At 34.1% G+C, this 25,742-nt stretch overlaps 1 protein-coding gene across 2 annotated transcripts in view; it reads left to right on the plus strand.

Annotated features, from left to right (window-relative positions):
• The window catches only part of LOC141562947 (CD302 antigen), a 180,514-nt gene that overhangs the window by 111,135 nt on the left and 43,637 nt on the right, over window positions 1-25,742 (plus strand). Inside the window, exon 1 of one of the 2 annotated variants that reach the window (XM_074303319.1) lies at window positions 22,290-22,876. The exons of the other annotated variant lie outside the window; for it this stretch is intronic. Coding sequence (XP_074159420.1) covers window positions 22,813-22,876 — 64 coding nt within the window. The 5' untranslated portion in view covers window positions 22,290-22,812. Of the gene's footprint in view, window positions 1-22,289; window positions 22,877-25,742 lie in introns of those variants that run through there. 2 annotated transcript variants of the gene reach the window in all.

The raw sequence follows: 25,742 nt of genomic DNA on the forward strand, positions 1-25,742 counted from the left end.
ATTATTAGAATGGTGAGATAGAATGAAAATGAAAATGAATATGCAAGTAAAAGATCATTTAATGGGCATTTAAGCTGACCATGTCACAACATAGGAAACAGAATATATAAGAAAATGAATGAATACTGTTTTGCTAGGTCATACATCTCTAACTGGTAGAAAAACTGAAGATAGAAGTTATGTTATATTAGAACTTTCTGCCTTGTAGACAGTGCAATTTCCCATTTGTTCAATCAGTTTACAACAGATATATTCTGGTTATGTAGAACAAAGTATTTATTAAGAGGACAACCAAATTTAAATATTTAAATTGAATTTAAATTAAATGCAATTTAAATACTTCAATTAAATTAAAATCTTAATTGTTTTTAAAAAAAATTAAAGATGGTCAGAGAGGAATTTTTTTTTTCCTTTATCCTTTGCCTAAGTTAGGCTGAGAAATAGGAGTTAAGGAGAGGGAGAAGGGGAAAGAGGAAGTAACTAGTTTTTTTTTTTTCTAATGTGAAACCATGAGAAATATTAATGCCTGCTTGTCAACTTTTGCAAACTGCTACTTATACTACACATTTTGATTATAAGTAAGACTTCTTTCCTCTCAAAAATTCATTTCTTGCTCATAATTTTACTTGGAATGACACAGCTTCTCATCTTAAAAAAGCTTTGGTTCTTCATTTCCTGAAGTATGGAGAGGAAACACTATTTTCAAGTTAGGTGGGCATTCAGTTCACCCCAATACTGTGACAGTGTTTTTATGTAATTGTACATGTACTGGAGGTCATTGATTCCCATTAAAGGGAACCAAGTAAAGCAGCAACTGGAAAATGAGACATGATATACCTCACTGGGCTAATTTTTGACTAAGATAATTTTGACTGAGACTGGGTTCCTATCTTTTTACACCAAAGAAGAAGTAAGGATATCAATGGACAAGCATTTATTAAATGTTTATAATGTGCCAGAGGCTGTGTTAAGCTCTGGATAATAAAGACAAAAGCAGTATTTGCTCCTAAGGAGCTTCCATTCTAATTAGGGAGAAGGAAACATGTAAATAAGTAGTTGGTACATACAAGACAACCTTAAGGGGAAAGTAGGGCAATGAAGATAAATGGGACTGATTGAGTCACATGATTCCTGTTCCCAGAACTGGAAGAGGGTGGGGGGACGGAGGGGGTGGGAATGGTTATATGATTTCTGGAGGGATGAATTTTAAACCCTGGGATACAGGAAGTTACAGGAAGTGACACAACCTGTCAGAGGCAGCCAACGTTGGTGACCATTGGTCAAGGATGATTACATCCTGTTAGTTGATCCAGTGAGCTGGGCCACATCTATCCAGATGTGTCTGGGCCTCTCCCTGCAGGGACTAAATAAAGGCTTTCTCTTTGAACCTGAAGATGTCTCTGATTAGTTAATTAAGAAAGGGGGTCTTGCATCTGTCCCACACACACACAAAGAGAATAATGAATTTATCCTATACCTGTGAACACAGATTTTTAAGTTGAGATTTAAAATTATTACAATTCTTATGATGATGTTTAATATGAAACATTAATTTTCTACAGTTAATGCTATAACATTTTCTAATTTGGAATCTAGTTCTAATGATGGCATCCCCTAGAAATGCTAATTTTGTATAAATGTTTTATTCAGTATTCTACTTATAAATATTTGTACTTCTGAGAATTTTTGTATACAAATATGCATAGTTTTATTTTATCACTTGCTTATCACAAGGCTATTAAATTATGTTAAAGTTGTGAATAGTTTTCTAAGTCTTAATATATTCTTCAAATATCTTGTTTTATTGGAATAAACAAATGCCTTAAATCCATCATACTAGTTTCCTCGCCCTAGAAATTGTACAACATAGCATCTGAGTCCATATCATTAAGAGTTAAGAAAATGTATTTATGAGGGATGTGTAAATATGTACAATAACAAGTGCCTTAAGTTTTTGTTTTTGTTTTTTAATAAAAACAATTGGAATTTTTGGGGAAATTATTTCCAGATTGTGATTCATTACAGTGCATAATGTTATGAGAAAATGAATGGTTTGTTGTCCTGATCAAAATTCCCTGCTTTAAAGCACTGAAATCCTTAACCAATATTGTGAAATTAAATTGCCAGCTATCCTAAATATTTCTGATGGATCCATTTTCATGAATTGAGAGTTGACTCATTCAGTGAATGAAATATATACATTTCTAGGTTTCTTAGACTATTTAGAATTGACTCCCACTCAAATTCAGTAGCATCTTGCTCTCTCTTCTCTATTTTACCTATTTCAACATGGATGAGTTTGTGGGGGTGGGGGGAGAAAGAGAAGAGCCTTAGGAAAACCGACTTATGTGCATTTAGTGATGTGGGGAATAGTATAAGTGGAATAATTAAAAATATGCCTTCAAACCAATCTGCACTAAGCTAATAACTTCTTGACAAAAATAGCTGCTTGAATGAGAAACTGCTCAATTCCCACATACCTACTCCAACAAAATCCTGAAATTTAAAACACAACAAATAATCTAGAATGTCAATGGGAACCTCCAGTAAGTGGCATCTTCCACCCCAAAACTGCACAAAAAGTAGACTAGAAGCCCATGGAAAGTAGGGAAAAGGATCCCTTCTCCAAAGTGAGCACCAGTATAGCTGGAGATTTTTCTTCTGAGAAAGTTCCAGGATAAAGAGACTTTGGAATCCTCGCATTCCATGGGATAGGAATGTCCATCCCTGGAGATGGGCAGTGGATGGATAACAATCAGAGACATTAACCAACAAAGCTGCAATGATCAGATTCTAACAGCTTAGGGTCAAGTACTCTGAGACCCCTAACACTTCATCCTGGGTTGCCAGAGAGGTCCTAGAAGAACCAGGGCTCTGAAACTCAAATTGGAAGGAGGAGGAACATTGTGGGTCAGGGAATGTCAATGCAAAAACCAAGAGATCTAGAGTAAGATCAAGTAGGGCCCAAAACCCCAGTTAGGAGTTGGGGATGGTTGTGGGAGAAGTTGAAAGCAAAACCACAAAGTACCAATTCAGGAGTTTTAAACTTCAGGAAGCTAGGCCAATCAGGTGTCTGCCCTAAGCCTTCCCAAGATATCAACAATTACATAAAAACAAACAACTTTGAAATTTGGGAATCCTGATCAACATAATGGAATCAACTATAGTTCCAGAGGACTCACAATAAAAACATACTACCTCCACATAGCTGATGAATTCAGAGTGTTGATTGAAGCATATTTGGGGGGCAAGAAAGAAATAGGTAATGTAGAGATTTGTCTTACCTGACAATTCACATTTGTAATAGGTTTTGTTTCTCTCGCTTTCTCAATGAATGGAGGAAGAGGAAATGGAAGAGAAAGAATTTGGAACTGAAGATAAAATTGAATTGTTAAAAAAAAATAATAAAAAATAATAACTGCTCAAGAGGGTAACTTTGAAATAACAACACAATTTTCTGCAAATCATACATGGTTCAAAAATGTTTGTTCAGAGTGAAACTAAAGATCTTTCTGGATCTTTTTCCTTCTCCCTAAACTCAATAATTATTAGGTTTTTTTCCCCCCCTACTTTTCCTTGACCAAGTTCAATGCCTAAAATCTAAATAGCTAACTAAAACTAGCATTAAAAGCTGAGAAAATCTTAATATCACTTTCTCCTAGATAATAACCCTGTGTTTAATATGGGCCACATTTCAGGCATCATATAAAATCAATAGAAGAGAATCTTTGAGTCAAAGGGCCCCATGCTACCCCATCTTGACACACATATCATACTGTTTCACTAGTTCTAATAACCTCTTTGAATATACAATTTCAAATACAAAGAAGTTGAAGATTCTAGAACATTATAAAGATTAGAGAAATATTAAAAATGGGTAGAAAAAGTTAAATGAACTGGATCTTTTTTAAGCAAAGGGAATTACAAGCCAAGAAAATGTCTAAAATAAGTCTTCAAACTAAGTGGATGCCCATTAGTTGGGGAATGGCTGAATAAGTTATGGTAAATGAATGTTTTAGAATATTATTGTTCTATAAGAAACTATCAGCAGGATGATTTCAGAAAAGCCTATAGAGGGGCAGCTAGGTGGCGCAGTGGATAGAGCACCAGCCCTGAATTCAGGAGGACAGGAGTTCAAATCTGGTCTCAGATACTTAACACTTCTTAGCTGTGTGACCCTGGGCAAGTCACTTAACTCCAGCCTCAGGGAAAAAAAAAAAGAAAAGCCTATAGATACTTGCATAAACTGATGCTAAGTGAAGTAGAACCAAGAGAACATTATACATAACAAGATTATGTGATGTTCAACTCTGGTGGATGTGGCTCTTTCGAACAATGAGGTGATTCAGGACAATTCCAATGGACTTATGATAGAGCCATCTTCATCCAGAAAAAGAACATGAGGATTGAATATGGATCACAACATAATATTTTCACCTTTTTATTGTTATTTGCTTTTTTCTCATTTTTTTCCTTTTTGATCTGATTTTTCTTGGGCAGCATGATAATTGTGAAAATATGTATAGAAGAATTGCACATGTTTAACCTGTATTGGATTGTTTACTGTCCAGGGGAAGTGGTAGTGGAAAGAGAGGGAAAAATTTTGAAACACAAGGTTTTGCAAGGGTGAATATTGAAAACTAACTTTGTATGTTTGTTGAAAATAAAAAGCTATTATTAAAAAAGTAGTCTTTAAAATGCAGAGCTCTAAAATTTTTGAAAGTAGAAACAATCAGATCTAAAACTATCTGCCTGTTTTAGATGTTTATAATTGTGTGTGTTTATGAGTACATATATGTCTCCTGTTATATATACTTGTGAATAAACAAATATATGTATATACATATATAATAATACTCATGCATACACATGTGTCTCCTTTTCTTGGCTTCATCCTTGACAGTATTAGGAAGCAGCTGTCTGCATTCCTCTTCAATTCTTCTCATGTGGATGAATAAGAGGTTGAATTTGGTCTAATCCAAGTTTCTATTAGTAATTCAATTCTATCTTTTACAAATACATGCTTGTATGTTTTATTTGTATTAAAAAAATTTTTTTAGAATTACTGTTAAAAATTATATTCTCAATTTATATAAGAACTCACTTTTGTTGGATCCATATATATTTCACTGAGCAAGAAATTTCTTTCAAAAGCCATATGTTTACTAGTTTTCATTAAACATAATATACACACACGTGTACACACACATATCCCCATAATTCCCAGAATACAAACAAGAATATTGTGTTGCTCCCCCTAGTGGATTAACATAAGAACTAAGTGATTATAATTTAAAATGTCAGATATTTAATTTTGTTAAATTACCTACATGACATTCTTTTTTAAAATTAATAAATAAATTATCACATTTGTGAGAAAGTTTATACTGTGGAAAAATAATATGGGACCTTAATGATGAAAGTGATTAGTGAAGATCTAATCATTATCTGAAAGTGTTTTATAAATAGTTTTTGGATTCTAAAGTTATTTTTTTACAATGTTATTTACAATTGTCCTTATATAGATGCTGAAGGATCCTTATTTATTCAACATTGTACCTATGTTGATACTGGGTCTATATCAATGTGCTTCTATATGAAAATAAAATTGTAACATGGGGGAATGGTTAAATGGTGTTGCCTTAATATAATGGAATACTATAATGAAATAAAGGAGTGATATGAAGAAATTTGGAAAGATCTTTATGAAATGCTGAGAAATTAAGATAAGTATTAACTATAAAAATGGAGTACAACCTATTTCAAAGAGAAAGTAAATGAAAACAAATGGACAAAAAATCTTTTTGAGAATTCATGGAGAGTTACTGGGACATTATGAAACTTTATGGGATTTGGGACTTCATCAATGGACAGAAACTCCTTTAAGCAATGATTTTCAACAATTGTTTTATATCTTAAAGTCTTAGAATTTCCTGGGACATGTGATTTGGTAGTTTATCCAGTCATAGAAACAGTATTGACACTAAGACTTCAATTTCCTACACCTAAGCTGCCTTTCTTTGGGTATTAAAATAATTTCATTTAAATGGAAATACAAAGCAAGTTTAATTGGTTGTTTTGTTCTTCAGTGCTGTTTTTAAGAAAACATTTCATTTTTAAAATCTAATACTCTCCAATATTCAAATTAATCTGTTTGATGGAATATTCAGATATCAGTTGTTATTGTTGGGTTTTGGTTTCTGTTTCTGTTTATTTTTTCCATTTTTGAGAAGTGAAAAATCTTTAACAACCAACACTGAGGCCTCTTAGTTCTGTTGCTCTACTAGAAATAATCTTAAACTTTTTTGGAGGAGCCGGCCTTTTGTGAAGGGCATATATGTAAGGTGATCAGGGATAGATTTCAGGTCTTTCACAAAAGGTTGGCTCCTACCACAATAATCTTTAGTTAGTTCTTGCCCCAAGTTGCTCCACTGAGTCAAGAATGGATCAAAGGAACATGTCCAAACTTTTCAAGGTCTCAACTTCTTCTTCTACTTCTTTTCTACTTCTTATTTCATTAGGTAGAATATCCTTTGATTGACCTTCTACAATTAAAATCATAGAATTTAAATCTGGAATATTAGTTGTGGTGAGAGAGCATAGAGTATGAATAGAGAGCCGGTCCCAAAACTGAAAAGTCCTAAATTATTATGCCTCTGACCATGGTGCCTATGTAACTCCAGCCAAGTTATTCAACCTCTCCATACTAAAGGTACTCAAAATTATAAGTTGCACAAGTTATAAAAATGTCATTTTTAAAAAGTTACAGAAAATTATTGTAATGGAATAGTATTGTGCTATAAAAATGATGAGCAGGCAAATTTCAGAAAAACTTGGAAAGATTTGCATGACCTGATGCAAATGAAGCAAACAGAACCAGGAGAATATTGTATACAGTAACAGCAATATTGTACAGTGATCAACTGTGACTGACTTAGCTCTTCTCAAAAATATAATGATCCAAGGCAGTTTCAAAGGACTCATGATAGAAAATGCTACCTACATTTATAAAAAGACTTGACAGAGTTATAATACAGATCTAAGCATATTATTTTCAATTTGTTTTTCTTGTGGGTTTTTTTCTCATTGTTTCTTCTTTCCTAATATGATTAATATGGAGCTATGTTTTATGTGATTGTACATATATAATATATATCAAACTGCTTACCTTTTTAGGGAGCACGGATAAGAAGGGAAAGAAAGAAAAAATTTAGAACCCAAATTTTATTTTTAAAAATGTTAAAAGCTGTCTTTACATATAAATGGGAAAAAAAATTACCGTTTTTAAAAAAAGATTTTTTAAAAGATTATAATTGGTAGAGATGCTGGCTTATATTGAGAGTTTCCTCACCTAGAAATTTCCTAAATTAGTGAAATTCTGTTCCTATCACTATAATAATCGTAGTTGCTGATACATACAGATAGATATATAGACAGATAGACAGTCAGACACATATATATGAGTTACTAGTACACAAAGTTTTACAAAACACTTTAAAATTATATTTTACTTGATTCTCACAGAAATTCTGGAAGATAGATGTTTTATTATCCCCATTTTACAAATGAGGAATGGAAGGCAAACAGATTAAGTCACTTGCCCAAGGTCATAACAGCTAAGAAGTGTTTGAGGCTCCATTTGAGCTCCAGTGTTCCTGACTCCAAGTTCAGCACTCTATCTACTGGGCTACCAAGCTGTTCACTACCCAGCTGTATATGGCCCTTAAGTATTTTAAAAGCACTTTATATCCAATATTCCATTTGCTCCTTATAACCTATTTTCAGCTAAGCATTATAAGTATTTCTCCATTTTATAGATGGGGAAGTTGAAAGATTAATTAATAGATAGTATTTATATGATGCTTTCAGATTCACAAAGCACTTTATATTTTTTATTTCATTTGATCTCACAGCAATCCTATGAGATAGGTGCTATTATTATCCTCATTTTACCCACAAGGAAGTTGGAGCCAGAAAAAGTTAATTGACTTGTCCAGGATTAAATACTAATGTTTGATTTGAAGTAGATCAGGTATTCCTTATTTCAAATTTATTGCTCTATATACTACACCAATTTGCCAATGATTACACAATAAGAAGTTCCAGAGCTATGATATAAAATCAGATTATCTGATTTCAATTCACTGCTCTTAATATTATGGCACTGTTGCTCTCAAATGGCATGGGATTTAATAACCAAGTGTCATTACACAGAGGCCTCCACTTATAGCATGCTGTCTTAGTCAGAATTAAGAAGTCTAAGCATTAGTACTACTTACCATATTAGTCTAACTATAATAATAAATATTTATATGGTGGCTTAATGTTTACTATGAAAAAGATCCCTAGGACAAACTCTTAGAAAGCTAAGGGATAAGATTCTCACTGGATATAGACACAGGTGGATTCCAGTCTGCAACCTGAATTGTTGGGAGGCAACCTGAATCAATGATATCACATATATTTCCAGAGTTAAGAAAAAGGAAGTGAAAGAATTTATGAGTTATCATTTGAAGAAGAAATCCATCTTCTTTTAACTTTTCTTGTCTTGAATCTCTTTCCTTGTGCTATCTCCACAACTGTCGCCACAATTATGGAGGTAGCAAAAGGTACCTATGTTTTTATACATTTTATAGATTGCCTTAGTCAAAAATTTCATCACTGAGTGGCCATGTCTCTGCTGTTTATTTTTTTTTTTTGAAATTAATTAGATCCATAATGCATCACTAGGTCAGAATTTAAAGAATTTCTAGCTTGATAAAATCTGCCACAATTTGTTAAGACCTGAAATGTGCCAAACCACAACTATTGAGAACTCAGAATCACCACCATGCCATAATAAAGCATAAGAATAAGATCCAATCATAGATTATTCAAAATATCAACCACCAATCTTTAGGAAATAATGCTGCTCTGGGAAGCAGATTCAAGATGTCAGATTAAGGGCAGCTACTTAGCTACTAGGTAGCTTAGTGGATAGAGACAAGGCCTTGAATCCAAAAAACTTATCTTCCTAATATCAAATCTGACCTCAAACACCTTTTTGCCTCAGTTTCCTCATCTGTAAAATGCTCCAAGGAAGGAAATGTCAAACTAGTCCTATATCTATTTTTCTTCCCCCCCCAAAAAAAAAAACCCTCAAATGGGACCACAAAGAGTCAGACATGACTAAAAAATGACTGACCAAAAATGTAGTGGAATTCTCCCAACATTCCCCTCTGAACAAGTTTAAAATTTTCCTCAAATAAAATTTTAGAGCAACAGAACCACTAATAACAATAAAATGGGGCAAGATATTTTTCTAGCCTAAAAAAACAAGAGGTAGACAAGAGAAGTTTATAACTCCATGGTGGAGTTCCAAGTAGAGGTCTGGTGCCTACACATGGAAAAGGAAGAGGAGGAGGAAGAGAAGGAAGAGAAAGAGGAGGATCTAGCTTTTCAGCGCTAGCTCTGAAAATAGCAGCATGAAAAAAAATGAAGCTTGGAATACCCCAGGTGAGCAGAGCCCGACTTTAACATAAAGTTCAAAGTAAAGAAGTAGGCTAAAAAAATGAGCAAAGGGGGGGGAGGGGTGCTGAGCCAAGATGGCAGAGAGGACACACACGTCTAAGTTCTTCCTTACCTTCAGACTACTTTTATGAAAGGCCTCGGAATTAGTGCTTGATTGTCAAAATCTATGAATATTGGGAGTACAACACATTACTAACAGAAGATATTCTCAAAATTCACCAATTTGCCTGTGGGCAGGGGCAGGGGCAGTTAGGCCAGGCACAAGTTAGCATTGAAAGCATGGAAGGCAGCTCATACTGAGCAGACTGGAGGGGTGCAGGGTGTGGTCTCACCTGATGAAAATTTTGCAGGGAGAAATTTACCATAGTATTGACTACTTTGCTCTGGCAGCAAAGCAGTAGATCAACAGAGAAACTATGAACACAGGGGCTAAAGACTATAACCCTGAAAAGCTAGGGTCTCTTGGGACCTGGCCATACCTATCCAGCACCCGGAGTGACTCAGCTCACTCTCAGAGTGCAACTGCTGATCCCAGTACAGCCATTGCTGTCCCACTGCTGCTTTGCTGCTACTTCCTGTTGTCTATAGAGGAAGCTTGGTAACACCACACTGCCCCAAAAGCAAACAACAGTTTTGTTTTGTTTTGTTTTGTTTTGTTTGTTTTGTTTTGTTTTTTGCTTAAATGAGTAAAAAGTTAAAGTGAGCTCTAACTATAGATAGCTTCTATACTGATAGAGAGCAGACTTGAAATCCTGAGAAAACTAAAAGCAGATCATATCCCAAAAAGGGATATGATCTGGTCCCCACCACACAAGGCTCTCATAGAAGAAATTAAAAAGGCTCTTAGAAGAGAGCTAGAAGAAAAATGGGGAAAGGAAAGGGAAGCTTTGCAAGAGAGTCTGGATAAGTCATCCTACTCATTAAAAGATAAACTGGATAAAGAAATCAAAGAAATAAAAAATTAGTGAATGAGAAAAAGAAAATAGCTCTCTAAAAAATAAAATTGGCAATATGGAAAAAAAATCCATAGAACAAAACAACTCATTTAAAAACTCAATTGGACAATTACAAAAAGAAATAAGTAAATGAAGAAAATAATTCATTAAAAATTAGAATTGAACAAATAGAAATGAATGACTCAAGTAGACATCAAGAATCAGTCAAGTAAAACCAAAAAAAAAAAAAAAAGAAAAAAATAGAAAAAAAAATGTTAAATACCTACTTGGGAAAACAACAGACCTGGAAAATAGATCTAGGAGAGATAATCTAAGGATTATTGGACTTCCTGAAAATTATGATGAAAAAAAGAGCCTAGACACTATTTTTCATGAAATCATCAAAGAAAACTGCCCAGATATTATAGAAACAGGGTAAAATATATATTGAAAGAATTCATCAATTACCTACTGAAAGAGATCCCAAAATTAAAACTCCAAGAAATATTGTGGCTAAATTCCAGAACTATCAGACCAAGGAAAAAAATACTATAAGCAGCTAGAAAAAAATAGTTCAAACACAGAAGAGCCACAATAAGGATTACTCAGGATCTAGCAGTGTCCACATTAAATGATTGAAGGGCCAGGAATCTGATATTCCAAAAGGCTAAGGAACTTGGTATACAGCCAAGAATAACTTACCCAGCCAAAATGAGCATTTTTTCCCAGGGAAGAAAATAGTCATTCAATGAAGTAAGTGAATTCCATCTATTTCTGATGAAAAAACCGGAATTAAACAAAAAATTTGACCTCCAAATATAGGACTCAAAAGAAACATAAAAAGGTAAAAAGAAATCTTGGGAACTATATTTCTGTTATGAGTATACATAAAGAATACATATATAATTTGGTTTTACTGTTATAATATAAAAAAGAAGCTAGAGGTGAAAAGGAAATTATACCAGAAAAAGGTAAAAGTGGAGCTACTACATCTCACAAAGAGGCAAAGGAAACCTATTATATCTGAGCAAAAGAAGGGAGGGGGATGAGCATATCTTACTCTTATCAGAAATGGCTTAAAGAGAAAAATATTAGACATTTGATTTACAGAGAAACTTTTCCCACCTCATTGAAAAGTGGGAGTGAAAAGGGAAAGAGTAAGCTAAATAGAAAGAAATACAAAAATTGTAAAGAAAAGGTTTTTAAAAAGGGGAGGGACTCTAAGGTAAGGGGAGGGATCCTAAAGAGGGAGGGCTGAATGAGGCAAGTGATGCTCACAAGTTTAATACTGGGGAGGGGCATAAGGGGAAAAGAAAAGAGAAAAGCATAATCTGGGGTTAACAAGATGGCAGGAAATAGAGAATTAGTAATTTTAGCCATAAATGTGAATGGGGTAAACTCCCTCATAAAGTGGAGGCAGATAGCAGACTGGATTAAAAGTCAGAATCTTGCAATATGTTGTTTACAGGAAACACATTTGAAGAAGGGCAATACATACAGAGTAAAGGTAAAAGGCTGGAGCAGAAACTACTACGCTTAAGATGAAGTCAAAAAAGCATGGATAGCCATCTTGATCTCAGATCAAGCAAAAGCAAAAATTGATTTAATTAAAAGAAATAAGGAATAAATTTAATATAAAGAAATGAAATAAATAAATATAAATAAATTGTTAAAATAAATTTAATATAAATAAATAAATGAAATAAGGAATATAGCTTGCTAAAGGGCAACATAGATAATGAAGCAATATCAAAACCAAAAAAGTGAGCAAACAATAATAAAAATGGATCATAAAAAGCTACTGTGATGGCAGGGAAGACCAAGACAAAAATCCAGATGATAATAGTGTGAAAACAGCTGCCAAACAGACCTCAGAGAAAAATACTGATTGACCCAAGCCCACAAGAATTCCTGGAAGAGTTAAAGAAAAAGATAAGAATAGTGGAGGGAAACTTGCAAAAAGAAATGGGAGTGATAGAAGAAAATTATGAAAATAGAATTAACACCTTATATGTAGAAAAAGCTTTTGACAAAATACAGCACTTTTTCCTATTAGAAATACCAGAGAGCATAAGAAAAAAGGGTTTTTGCCTTAAAATAATAAGCAACATCTATCTAAAACAATTAATATGCATTATTTGCAATAATAATATTAGGGATGAAACAAAGGTGCCTATTATCACCTCTATTATTCAAAATTGTACTAGAAATTGTGTGTTTAACAATAAGAAAAGAAAAAAAAAGTAGAATGGAAAATGACGAGATAAAGCTATCACTCTTTGCAGATGATATGATGATATACCTAGAGAATCCTCCAAAATCCTCCAAAAACCTACTTGAAACAAATAACAGCTTTAGCAAAATTGCAGGACATAAACCTACACAAATCATCAGCATTTCTATATATTACTGACAAAGACTAGTAGTAAGAAATAGAAAGTTAAAATTCCATTTAAAATAATTATAAACAAAATTTGGGTGTCTACCTGACAACCCAAAAATTACATACACACAATTACAAAATACTTCTTATAAAAATAAAGTTAGATCTAAACAATTGGGAAAATATCAGCTGCTCATGAGTAGGTTGAGCTAAAATAATAAAAATGACAATTCTACCTAAATTGGTCTACTTGTTTGGTTCCATATCAATCCAACTGCCAAAATAGTAGTTTATAGAGGTAGAAAAAAATAATAACAAAATTCATCTGGAAGAACAAAAAGTCAAGAATATCAAAGGAATTAATAAAAACAAAAATACAAAGGACAGAAGTCTATCAGTACTAGACCTAAAACTCTATTACAAAGCAGTAGTCATCAAAACCATTTGGTACTGGCTAAAAAAATAGAATATGGATTAATGGAATAGGTTAGATACACATGACACAATAATCAATGACTCATAGTAATCTAGTATTTGATTAAACTTCCAAACTCCAGCTTCTGGGACAAAAACTCACTATTTTACAAAAATTGCTGGGATATCTATAAAACAATGTGTCAAAAATTCAGCATAGATCTACATCTCATACCCCATACCAAAAAAAAAGGTCAGAATGGGTACATGATTTGGGTATAAAGGATAATACCATAAGCAAATTAAGAGAGCAAAGGATAGTTTGCCTATCAGAGAAGGGAGGACTTTATAACCAAAGAACTGAAGAAAATTATAAAATGCAAAATGGACAACTTGATTGCATTAAATTAAAAAGGTTTTGCACACACAAAACCAACATAAACAAGATTAAAAGGGAAGCACAAAATAGGGGAAAATTTTTTACAGCCAGTGTTTCTGATAAAGACCTCATTTCTAAAATTATATAAAGAATTATATCAGATTTCTAAGAATACAAGGATATGAACAGACAACTTTCATAAGAAAAAATTAAAGCTATGTATAATCAAAGGGTAAAAATAATGTAATGCAAATTAAAAGAGCTATGAGGTATCACCTCACTCCTTTCAAATTGACTAAGATGACAGGAAAAGATAATGACAGATGTTGGGGGGGGGGGAATGTGGGAACATTAATATATTGTTGGTGGAGTTGTGAAATGATCCAAGCATGCTGAAGAACAATTTGGAGTTATGTCCAATGGGCCATAGAACTGTGCATACCCTTTGATCCAGCAGTGTTACTACTGGGTCCGGAGCCCAAAGAAATCATAAAGAAAGAAAAAGGACCCACATGTGTAAAAATGTTTGTAGCAATGCTTTTTGTAGTGGCAAGGAATTGGAAACTGAGTAGATTCCCATCAACTGGGGAATGGCTGAATAAGTTGTAGTATATGAAAGTAATGGAATATTAATGAACAAACTGATTTTAGAAAATCCTGGAAAGATTTACACAAACTAATGCTGAGGAAAACAAGCAGAACTAGGAATACATTGTATAGCATAAGATTGTATAGTGATCAACTAGGAAAGACTTGGCTCTTCTCAGAAGTTCAGTAATCAAAGGCAATCCCAAAAAAACTTTGGATAAAAGATACCAACTTCATCAAAAGAGAGAACTATGGAGACTGAACATAAATCAATACATGCTTTTTTTTTCTCTTTCTTCAGGGTTTGTTTTTTTACTTTTGTGGTTTTTCTCTTTTGTTCTGCTTTTTCTCTCCCAATGTGATTCATAAAGAAATGTGTATTTTTAAAAAAAAATGTACATGTATAATCAAAAATAAATAAATAAAACAAATGTTCCTCTTTCAAAAAAAAAAAAAAAGGAAAATAGAATTTGATAAAAGAGACACAAAAAATATTGAAGAAAATACGAACTTAAAAATAAATTTGATATAATGATCAAAGAGGCATATAAATTCACTAAAGAAGAAACTTGTTTTTAAAACAGTATTTTATTTTTCCAAATACATGCAAAGATAGTTTTCAACATTAATCTTTGCAAAACCTTTTCCCCCTTCCCAGAAGAGCAAGCAATCCAATATAGGTTAAACATAAACAATTCTTCTAAACATATTTCTTTCTTTTTTTTTTTAATAGTTTTTATTTACCAGATATTTGCATGGGTAATTTTACAACATTGACAATTGCCAAACCATTTGTTCCAATTTTTCCCCTCCTTCCCTCTCCCCCAGATGGCAGGTCAACCAATACCTGTAAAATATGTTAGAGTATAAATTAAATACAATATATGTATACATGTACAAACAGTTGTTTTGCTGAACAAAAAGAATTGGACTTTGAAATAGTGTACATTTAGCCTGTGAAGGAAATCCAAAATGCAGGCAGACAAAATTAGAGGGATTGGAAATTCTATGGAGAGGTTCATAGTCATCTCCCAGAGTTTTTTTGCTGGGTGTAGCTGGTTCAGTTCATTACTGCTCTATTGGAACTGATTTGGTTCATCTCATTGTTGAAAATGGCCACATCCATCAGAAGTGATCATCATACAGTATTGTTGTTGAAGTATATAATGATTTCCTGGTCCTGCTCATTTCACTCAGCATCAGTTCATGTAAGTCTCTCCAGGCCTGTTGGTCATTTCTTACAGAACAATAATATTCCATAATATTCATATATTACAATTTATTCAGCCAATCTCCAATTGACGGGCATCCACATAGTTTCCAGTTTCTGACCACCACAAAGAGGGCTGCCACAAACATTCTTGCACATACAGGTGCCTTTCCCTTCTTTAAGATCTCTTTGGGATACAAACCCAGTAGCAACGCTACTGGATCAAAGGGTATGCATAGTTTGATAACTTTTTGAGCATAGTTCCAAATTGCTCTCCAGAATGGCTGGATGTATTCGCAGTTCCACCAACAATGTATCAGTGTCCCTGTTTTCCCACATCCCCTCCAACATTCTGCATTACCTTTCCCTGTCATTCTAGCCAATCTGACAGGTGTGGAATGGTATCTCAGAGCTGTCTTAATTTGCATTTCTCTGATTATTAATGATTTGGAGCAATGATTTTGGAGAAATAGTTTCAATTTCTTTATCTGAGAATTGTCTGTTCATATCCTTTGACCATTTATCAATTGGAGATTGGCTTGATTTCTTATATATTAGTGTCAATTCTCTATATATTTTGGAAATGAGGCCTTTATCTGAACCTTTGACTGTAAAAATGTTTTCCCAGTTTATTGTTTCCCTTCTAATCTTATCTGCACAGATTTTGTTTGTACAAAAGCTTTTCAATTTGATATAATCAAAGCTTTCTATTTTGTGATCAATAATGATCTCTAGTTCTTCTTTGGTCATGAATTCCTTCCTCTTCCACAAGTCTGAGAGGTAAACTATCATATGTTATTCTAATTTATTTATAATCTCATTCTTTATTCCTAGGTCATGAAGCCATTTTGACCTGACCTTGGTGTACAGTGAACATATTTCAATAAATAAATAACTCAAGAGAGAAAAAAAATAAGCAAAAGAACAACAAAAAGGTGAAAATACTATGCTCTGATTCACCTTCAGTCTCCATGGTTCTCTCTCTGGATACAGATAGCACTTTCCATCACAAGTGTATAGAAATTACCTTGCATCACCTCACTGCTGAAAAGAGCAAGTCCATTACAATTGATCATCACATAATCTGGTTGTTACCATATACAAAGTTCTCTTGGTTCTGTTCACTTCATTTAGTATCAGTTCAGGTAAGTCTTTCAAGCTTTTCTGAAATTAGTTTGCTAATCATTCCTTATAAAATAATAATATTCCATTACATTCATATACTATAACTTATTCAGCTATTCTCCAAAAGATGGGTTTACATTCAATTTTCAGTTTAAAAAAGGAACTTCCTATAAAGCAAAATTGGCCAAATGGGGAAAGAGTTAAAAATTTTCATTGGGGAAAATAACATCTTTAAAAATAACATTGGGCAAATGAAAGTTAATGACTCCATGAGACATCAAAAAAAACAACAACAACAACAACAATTTTTTAAAAAACTCAAATAAAAAAATTTAAGAAAGTGTGAAATATTTCATTAGAACCGATCTGGAAAATAGACAAATAAGGACAAATAAAATATCTAACAACCACAATAAAAAAAAAAAAAACAAAACCAGAGTCTAGATACCATATTGCAAAAAAAAAAAAAAAAAAAAAAAAAAAAAAAAAAATGTTATCAAGGAAAATTATCCTGAAATCTTTGATCCAGAGGACAAAATAGACATTTAATGAATGCAATGATCACCTCCTGAAAGAGATAACAAAATGAGAAATCCTATGGATATTATAGCTAAATTCCAGAGCTCCCAAGCCAAAGAGAAAATACTTCAAGCAGCCAGAAACAATTCAAATATCATGGAGCCATAGTCAGGATAACATTAGATTTAGTAGCTTTTATGTTAAAGGAGCAGAGGGGTGAGAATATGATAATCCAGGAGACAAAGGAACTAGAATTAGAACTAAGAACCTACCCTGCAGAATTGAATGTGATTCTTCAGAACAAAAATAAAATAGATTAATGAAATAAAGGATTTTCAGTCATTTCTGATTAAAAGACGAGCTGAAAAGAAAATTTTCTATTCAAAAAGAAGAATCAAGGGAATAAAAAGGTAAACATGAAAGAGTAATCATAATAAAGTTAAACTATTTACATTCCTATATGGGAAAATGATACATGTAACTACTGAGAATTTTATCATTGTTAAGTCAGTTAAAAGGAGTTTCATAGATAGAGTACATGGGTGAATTTGAGTCTATTATGGGAGGATAGTCACCAAAAAAAAAAAAAGAAAGAAAGAAAAGTTGAGGTAAGAGAGGGGAATGCACTTGGAGGAGGGGGAAGAGAAGGGGAAATGAGGAAAATTTTCTCACATAAAGAAGGCATTCGAGGAAGACTTTTACAATGGAGGGGAAGGGGACAGGGGTTTCAGGCAAAGCTTAAATTTCATTCTTATCAGAATTGGCTCAAAGCAAGAATAACATACAAACTCCGGTATAGAAATACAACTTACCCAGTTGAGGAAAAGAAGGGAAAAAAGGAAATAAAGAACAAATAGTGTGAATGAAAATGGGAGGGCAAATTAAGATAGGCAATGGATAGAAGCAAAATAGACTTTTGAGGAGAGAGGAAAAAAATAAAAAGAAATTTAAAAAAAAGATAAAAATAAAAATAAAAAGAAATAAAAAAAAGAAATTTAAAAAAATAATAATAAAAATAAAAAGAAATAAAAGAAAATTGAATGAAGAGGAATATATAACAGTCATAACTGAATAAGAATGGAATGAGTTCATTCATAAAATAGAAGCAGATAGCAGATTAGATTAGAAACCAGAATCCAATAAGATATTGTTTACAAGGGGCACACTTGAAACAAAGACACATATAGAGTAAAATAAAGGGTTGGAATAAAATCTAATATGCTTCACCTGAAATTTTTTTTAAAAGGCAGGAGTTGTAATCATGATCTCAAACAAAACAAAACCAAAAATAGGTCTAATTAAAAGTGATCATCAGAGAAATTACATTTTGCTAACAGAAAACATAGATAATGAAGTGATATAAAAAAAAATTATAGCAAGTTTCTCTGAATATGTTCCAAATACATACAAATAATATATAAATATCTACTATATCTAAATATATATATCAAATCTAGAACTGAGTCAAATTTATAAAAATAAGAGCTATTCTCCAATTGAGAATAATTAAAGGATATGAACAAACTGTTTTCTGAAGAAGAAATCAAAATTATTTACAATAATGTGAAAAATGCTATAAATCACTATTGATTTGAAAAATGTAAATTAAAACAACTATGAGGTACCAACTCATACCTATTAGAAATGTCAAATGTCAGAAAATAAGAGGAATACTTTAATAAATTGTTGGTGGAGTAGTGAACTGGTCCAAAAATTCTGGGGAACAATTTAGAACTAGACCCAGTGGTCTATAGAACTATGAATACCCATTGATCCATTAACACTACTACTGGATTTGTAACCCAAGACATTAAAAAAAAAGAAAAAGAAAAGGATGTATAGGTACAAAAATATTTATAACCGTTCTTTTTGTAGTGGCAAAGAATTGGAAATTGAGAGGATGTATATCAATTGGGGAATGACTAAACAAATGCTAACATTGTGATGTTACAATATAGCTATATATGTTATATATATATATTAGTATATATTAACATATAGTATATGTTACAGATAGCACTCGCTATTGTTCTATAAGAAATGAGAAGAAGGGTAGTTTCAGAAAAATTCAGCAAGACCTATTTGAATGTATGCAAAATGAAATGAGAACTAAAAAATCATTGTTCATGATACCAGCAATATTGTAATGATGATCAACTGTGAAAGACTTGGCTACTATGAACAATACAACAATCCAAGACATTTCCAAAGGACTCATGATCAAAAGATGCTATCTACCTCCAGAGAGAGAATTGATGAACTCTGAAAAATTTAAGTATTTCTTACCTTATTTTTCTTGCTTTTTATATATAAAATGACTAATTTGGAAATATGTTTTGTATGTTTTGTATGTATAATTGATATATTGTTTACCTTCTCAATAGGACGAAAGAATGTGGGAGGGAAAAAGAGAATTTGCAACTCAAAACTTTTTTAAATGGTATAAATAAATAATTTTTAAAAGAAAGTAATGCCTCTGTAAATCTAATTATGGGAGAGTGTTGCCAGTAAGAGACAATAATCATTTGAATATATTATTTACAAATGTAAATAAGTAATTAACTTTGGTTGCATAGCTAGCAAGGTCAAACATTAAAGGGACACAGAGTGAGCTATTAAAACATGTAAATAATAAGGTTGACAAATCCATTGCCAATTGAGAGACAGATGAAATTCAAAAGTAAAGGTTCACAAAAGGAGGTAGATCTTATATTTACTATGTTGCTGGCAATTTGGAAGAGAAACAAAAAGGAACAGAGAGGTATGAAAGATATTCTTTTTTTGCACTTAATACTATTTGATTTTTTTCCAATTACATGTAAAGATCATTTTCAACATAGATCTTGAGTTCCAATTTTTTTCCCTCCCCAAGACAGCAAGTAATTTGATGCAGGTTATACATCTACAATCATGTTAAACATATTTCCACATTAGACATATTGTGAAAGAAAAATCAGGAAAAAAAAGTGGAGGAAAAAAGCATGATAAAGAAAAAACCAAAAACCAAAAACAAACAATAAAAAAAACACCAAAAAAAAGTGAAAATGGTATGCTTCAGCCTTCATTCAAATTGAATAGTTTTTTCCTCTGGATATAATTTCTATCACATCTTTAGGAACTATCTTGGATATATATTGCTGAGAAGAACAAAATCTATCATAGTTGATCATAATACAATATTCTTATTACTGTGTGCAATGTTCTCCTGGTTCTTCTCATTTCAGTCAACATAAGTTCATATAAGTTTTTGCAAGATTTTCTCAAATCTGCTTGCTCATCATTCCTTGTTCAGCCATTTCTCAGTTGATGGGCATGCTTTCATTTTCCAGTTCTTTGCTACCACAAAAAGAACCTCTATAAGTATTTTTGTTCATGTGGGTCCTTGTCCCTCATTTATGATCTCTTTGGAATAGAGACCTAGTAGTGTTATTACTGGATCAAAACATATCGACAGTTTTATAGCCCATTGGGCAGAGTTCCAAATTGCTTTCCAGAATACTCACATCAATTCACAACTCCACCAATAAATCATGTCCCAAGTTTCCCACACCTTCTCCAACATTTACCATTTTCCTTTTCTATCATATTAATGAATCTGATAGGTATGAGATAGTTCCTCACAGCTATTTTAATTTGTATTTCTCTAATCAACAGTGATTCAGAGCATTTTTTCATATGACTATAGAAAAATTTAATTTCTTCATCTAAAAACTCTGTTCATATCCTTTGACCATTTATCAATTGAAGAAGGGCTTAAGTTCTTATAAACTTGACATAGTTCTTTATCTATTTAAGAATGAGACATTTATCAGAAACACTGGCTACCAAAAAATTGTTTCCCAGCTTTTGCTTCCCTTCTAACCTTGGTTATATTGGTTGTGCTTGTGCAAAACTTTTACATTTATTGTAACCAAAAGTATCTTTTGCATTTCATATTGTTCTCTAGCTCTTGTTTGATCATAAATTCTTCCCTTCTCCATATATCTGACAGGTAAACTATTCCTTGCTCTCCTAATTTTCTTATGGTGTCACCCTTTATGTCTAAATCATGTATCCATTTTGATCTTATTTTGATATACAGTGTGAGATGTTAATCTATGCCTAGTTTCTGCCATATTATTTTCCAGGTTTCCCAAGCAGATTTTGTCAAATAGTGAATTCTTATCCAAGAAGCCGAAATCCTCCAGTTTATCAAAAATTAAATACTATAGTCATTTACTACTGTGTCTTGTGCACCTTATCTATTCCACTGATTCACCAGTCTATTTCTTAGCTAGTACTAAATAGTTTTAATGATTGTCCGGCTCAGTGTGGATGGGCAATTTTCCTTTACTTTTTTTTTTTTTCATTAATTCCCTGTATATTCCTGACCTTTTATTCTTGTTATTTAATAAATAATAAATTCTGTTATTTTTTTCTAGCTCTATAAAATAATTGTTACTCATTTGATTGGCATGGCACTGAATAAACAAATTAATTTAAATAGAGTTTTCATTCTTATTATATTAGCTTCCAATTGTTTAGATCTGACTTTATTTGTGTGAAAAGAAAGATATTCTTCATTGGAATGAGATGTCCTAGAGCAGCTCTTAAACTTTTTATGTATCCCTTTTCACAATTTGGTGAATAAAATAAAATATATAAGATTTTTAAAAGAAATCAAAATTTAGTGAAAATATTTTCTTAAAACCCTAACTCATATTGAATCATATATTTCCCCTGAAATCCATCCAGAAGACCCCTTGTATGAGATTTGGTTCTAGAGTTATGAGACTCCAATAATTTGTCAGACCTACAGGAGATGAAACTTAATTATGCAAAATACAATATAGAGAAAATATGGCAAAAATAGTATCGACTTTACCGCTAGAACTTTCCATGTCTGTACCCAGCACGGTATTTTGCACACAATAGGTAGTCTAAAGATCTATTGAATGTAATTGAATCTGTAAAATGAAGGAATCTCCAAAGTCTCTATCTCTGATCTCTCAGTAGAATGAAAGTTCTTTGAGGGCAGGAGTATAACTATTTCTTTGTCCTTTATTCCCAGCACCTAGGCTTGAACCTAAATTGAATAACATTGAATGTGAGCTTCGTAGTTCTAATATGTTTTGGTTCTGTTTTTTACCTCTTAATGGAATGTTTTCCTCTGTTGGGTTCATTAATTTAGAACCGTGGGTCACAATAACAGCTGAAACTGGATTCATTCTCTTAGCCACCGGAAGTAAGGATTGGACAGGGCCCCCTCAGTTACTCCAGCTCCACTGTCCTCCAGAGATCAAAGCAAAACCAAAAGGGAAGAGCTAAAAAAAAAAAAAAAAAAAAGGGCAGTTCCCAGTTCCCCACTGGGAGGAGGTGTAAGGGACCAGCCCCCAAGCTTTCTGTCTTCCCTGGGGTCCTGAGAAAGGAGGCGCTTGGCGACCTCTATGAGCCAAAGGAAGCTACGGGGAGCAGAGGCAGCCAGCCGGCCAGCCCCTGGTGCTTTTCCGGGGGACTACAAACTGGGTCTTTGCCAAGGCTCTTCCCACCCCGCAAGGGGCCCTCCCTCCACGCAGTGTCTGCCTTGCCTCCACCAGTGGCAGCGACTGGGGGGTCACGATCAGGAGTGGGCTGCGGAAAAGAATCCAGGATTTCTGTGAGGGACAGCCAAACACCGCCCCCTCCACCCCCCGCAATTTCATCCACGCCGCCAGGTTGCAGGGGAGGTTCTTGCTTCTCCCCCATAGACCAGCGCAATCGACTCGCAGTCATGTCCGAAGCTGTGGTCGCTTCGCTCCCCACCCTACTGCTCCTGCTGGGCCTCACCGCAGCTGGTAAGCCGTCCAGCTCTCCCGGCCCTGCAGAGAGCCTGCGGGAGGGCAGGGGGAACTGGAGATATGGGGGGAAGGGGGAAGCTAGATCACTGCGGGGGTGCGGGAGAAGGCAAAAGAGAATTGGAGGAATGGAGGAAGGAAAGAGGGAAGCAGGAAAAGGAACGGAAGGGAAGAGGGGGAGGAGAGGGATGGACAAATAGACACTAGCAGAGAGATAACAGATACAGACGCAGCGACCTAAGTCAGGTAGACAGGCTGAGGAGCTAGCTCAGGCAGCTTTTGATATGAGGCCTGCCTGGCTAGATCCTCCCTGAGAGCAAGAGATAGTCTCACAGAGAGGGCTGGAGGGGATGAACACATAACCCTTGACCAGATTCTTCAGAGCACTGAAAACATTCCCGGGAGAAGCGGAGAGGATGTGATCATTGAACATTGAAACTCCTCCTAAATCCCCTCTCTCCACAAGTGGTTCTCCAGGAGCTTGTCAGAAATCTGTACCACCCTGGTTCAGGTATATATTGTCACTCCTTACGGCATTCCTTCCCCTGCAGAAATGGGCACCCATACCCTTGGTAGGTCTAATGGATCAATGGGAAAGATTGCCTAACAGTTCAGATTAAAAGAGAATTAGGAAGGAAAGGAAGAAGTTGTGCATTTTCTGCTAAAATTGTCTAAAGGGGAAATTTGGAGAGGAGAGCAATTGCCTTTTTTTTTGTGAACATCAGGAAATGGAGTGGGAGGCAAAACTGCTCTTTATCCATTTGGACAAGGGAACAGAGGATTGAGAAACTCAGCACAGCCAAACCAACCCAGCAGAATCAGTAAAGAGCACTTCCCAAAATAACTCCAAGCACATAGGATCTATACCACTGAACTTGTGGTAAAAGAAATGTTTGTTTTAGAAATAGACACAGACTAGGGTTGTTTTCTGGGGGAGATGAGTATGGGAGGAGAAGATTTGGGAAACACTACAATTTAGAAGTATTATTGTTGAAAAATTCCAGGACTTGAAAACAAAACTAGGACAGCCTGTTTTCTTGCAACTTTTTTTTAAATCAAAATAAAGTGATTACACAAGAGAGTTCCTGAATTTTCAATGTCATGCTGTGATAGTTAAGCCCTGTTTCAAATTTACTGGCAAACTAGACAACATGCAGTCAGACTCCAAGCTTCAGCCTTTAAAAGTTTATGTAAGCCCTTGAGTGTATAAATGCAGACTGAAATGTGGGGCATTTGTTTGAGGTGGGCAAGAAAAGTGAGAGGTTAAGAATTGACAGAACTTAAACAGGAGTCAAGTCAACTGAAACATTAATATTCACCTCTGAAATAGAGGCTGTGCCTACATGCTCTTAAACCTGGAGCAAAGCTGCATTTTTCAGCTCTTTGCCTCACACCTCGATCTCTTCTGCTATTTAACACTAAAACTTCCAGAGATTTTAGAATGACAAAATTCATGATTGCCATATCCACCACACTATTATTTATTTAGATATGCCCTGTGGATCTTTGCTTTAATAGATGGAGTCTTTGTACCCTGATCCACATATTCTCTACTTGGCGTATTCTTAGCCTCTCTAGATATTAGTTTTTTCATTAGCAAAACTAGAAGCATAAACCTGATCCACATATTCTCTACTTGGCATATTCTTAGCTTCTCTGGATATTAGTTTTTTCATCAGTAAAACTAGAAGCATAAACCTGATGATCCTTAAAGTCATTTCCAGTCTGAAAATCTGAAATTTCTGAAATTTAAGCCACTAGAAAGGTGCTGTATTCCACAACTTGCTGCAGGCACCTTTTTTTCTATTTTGGACAAAGACATGAAGAAAACATCTCTAGCACTTCTAAAAATCAAACTTAACTCTTGGATATCTCCCAAGAGTAAATGAATGAACTCCCACAGGTGGGGTGATTTCATCTGATACATTACATACATCACAAAAAATCAACAGTCCCTTTACTTCCCACTACTCTCATCCAGAAATCTGTGGGGCCTTCTTTCTACTCAAGTACAGTCATTTATCTCACAAAAAACTCTATATTAACTAAGATTATGTGCCCTTTTGATGGGATGGATGAAAGGAAAAATGATGAACCTGGAGTCAAGAGGATCCTGGCTGTGCCTTCTTCTTTTTTTATTTTTTATTTTTTTATTAATAGTTTTTATTTACCAGATATTTGCATGGGTAATTTTACAACATTGACAGTTGCTAAACCTTTGTTCCAATCTCTCCCCTCCCCACAGATGGCAGGTCGACCAATACATGTTAAATATATTAGAGTATAAATTAAATACCACATGACCAAACAGTGGTTTTGCTGAACAAAAAGAATTGGACTTTGAATTAGTGTACATTTAGCCTGTGAAGGAAATCCAAAATGCAAGTGGACAAAATTAGAGGGATTGGAAATTCTATGTAGTAGTTCATAGTCATCTCCTGGAGTTCTTTCACTGAGTGTAGCTGGTTCAGTTCATTACTGCTCTATTGGAACTGATTTGGTTCATCCCATTGCCGGAGAGGGCCATATCCATCAGAACCGACTATCATACAGTATTGTTGTTGAAGTACATAATGATCTCCTGGTCCTGCTTATCTCACTCAGCACCAGTTCATGTAAGTCTCTCCAGGCCTTTCTGAAATCATCCTGTGGGTCATTTCCCACAGAACAATAATATTCCATAATATTCATATACCACAATCTATTCAGCCAATCTCCAATTGATGGGCATCCACATAGTCACATAGTTTCCAGTTTCTGGCCACCATAAAGAGGGCTGCCACATTCTTGCACATACAGGTCCCTTTCCCTTCTTTAAGATCTCTCTGGGATACAAACCCAGTAGCAACACTGCTGGGTCAAAAGG

Source organism: Sminthopsis crassicaudata, chromosome 3 (genome assembly GCF_048593235.1).
Source record: "Sminthopsis crassicaudata isolate SCR6 chromosome 3, ASM4859323v1, whole genome shotgun sequence".
Classification (NCBI taxonomy): domain Eukaryota; kingdom Metazoa; phylum Chordata; class Mammalia; order Dasyuromorphia; family Dasyuridae; genus Sminthopsis; species Sminthopsis crassicaudata.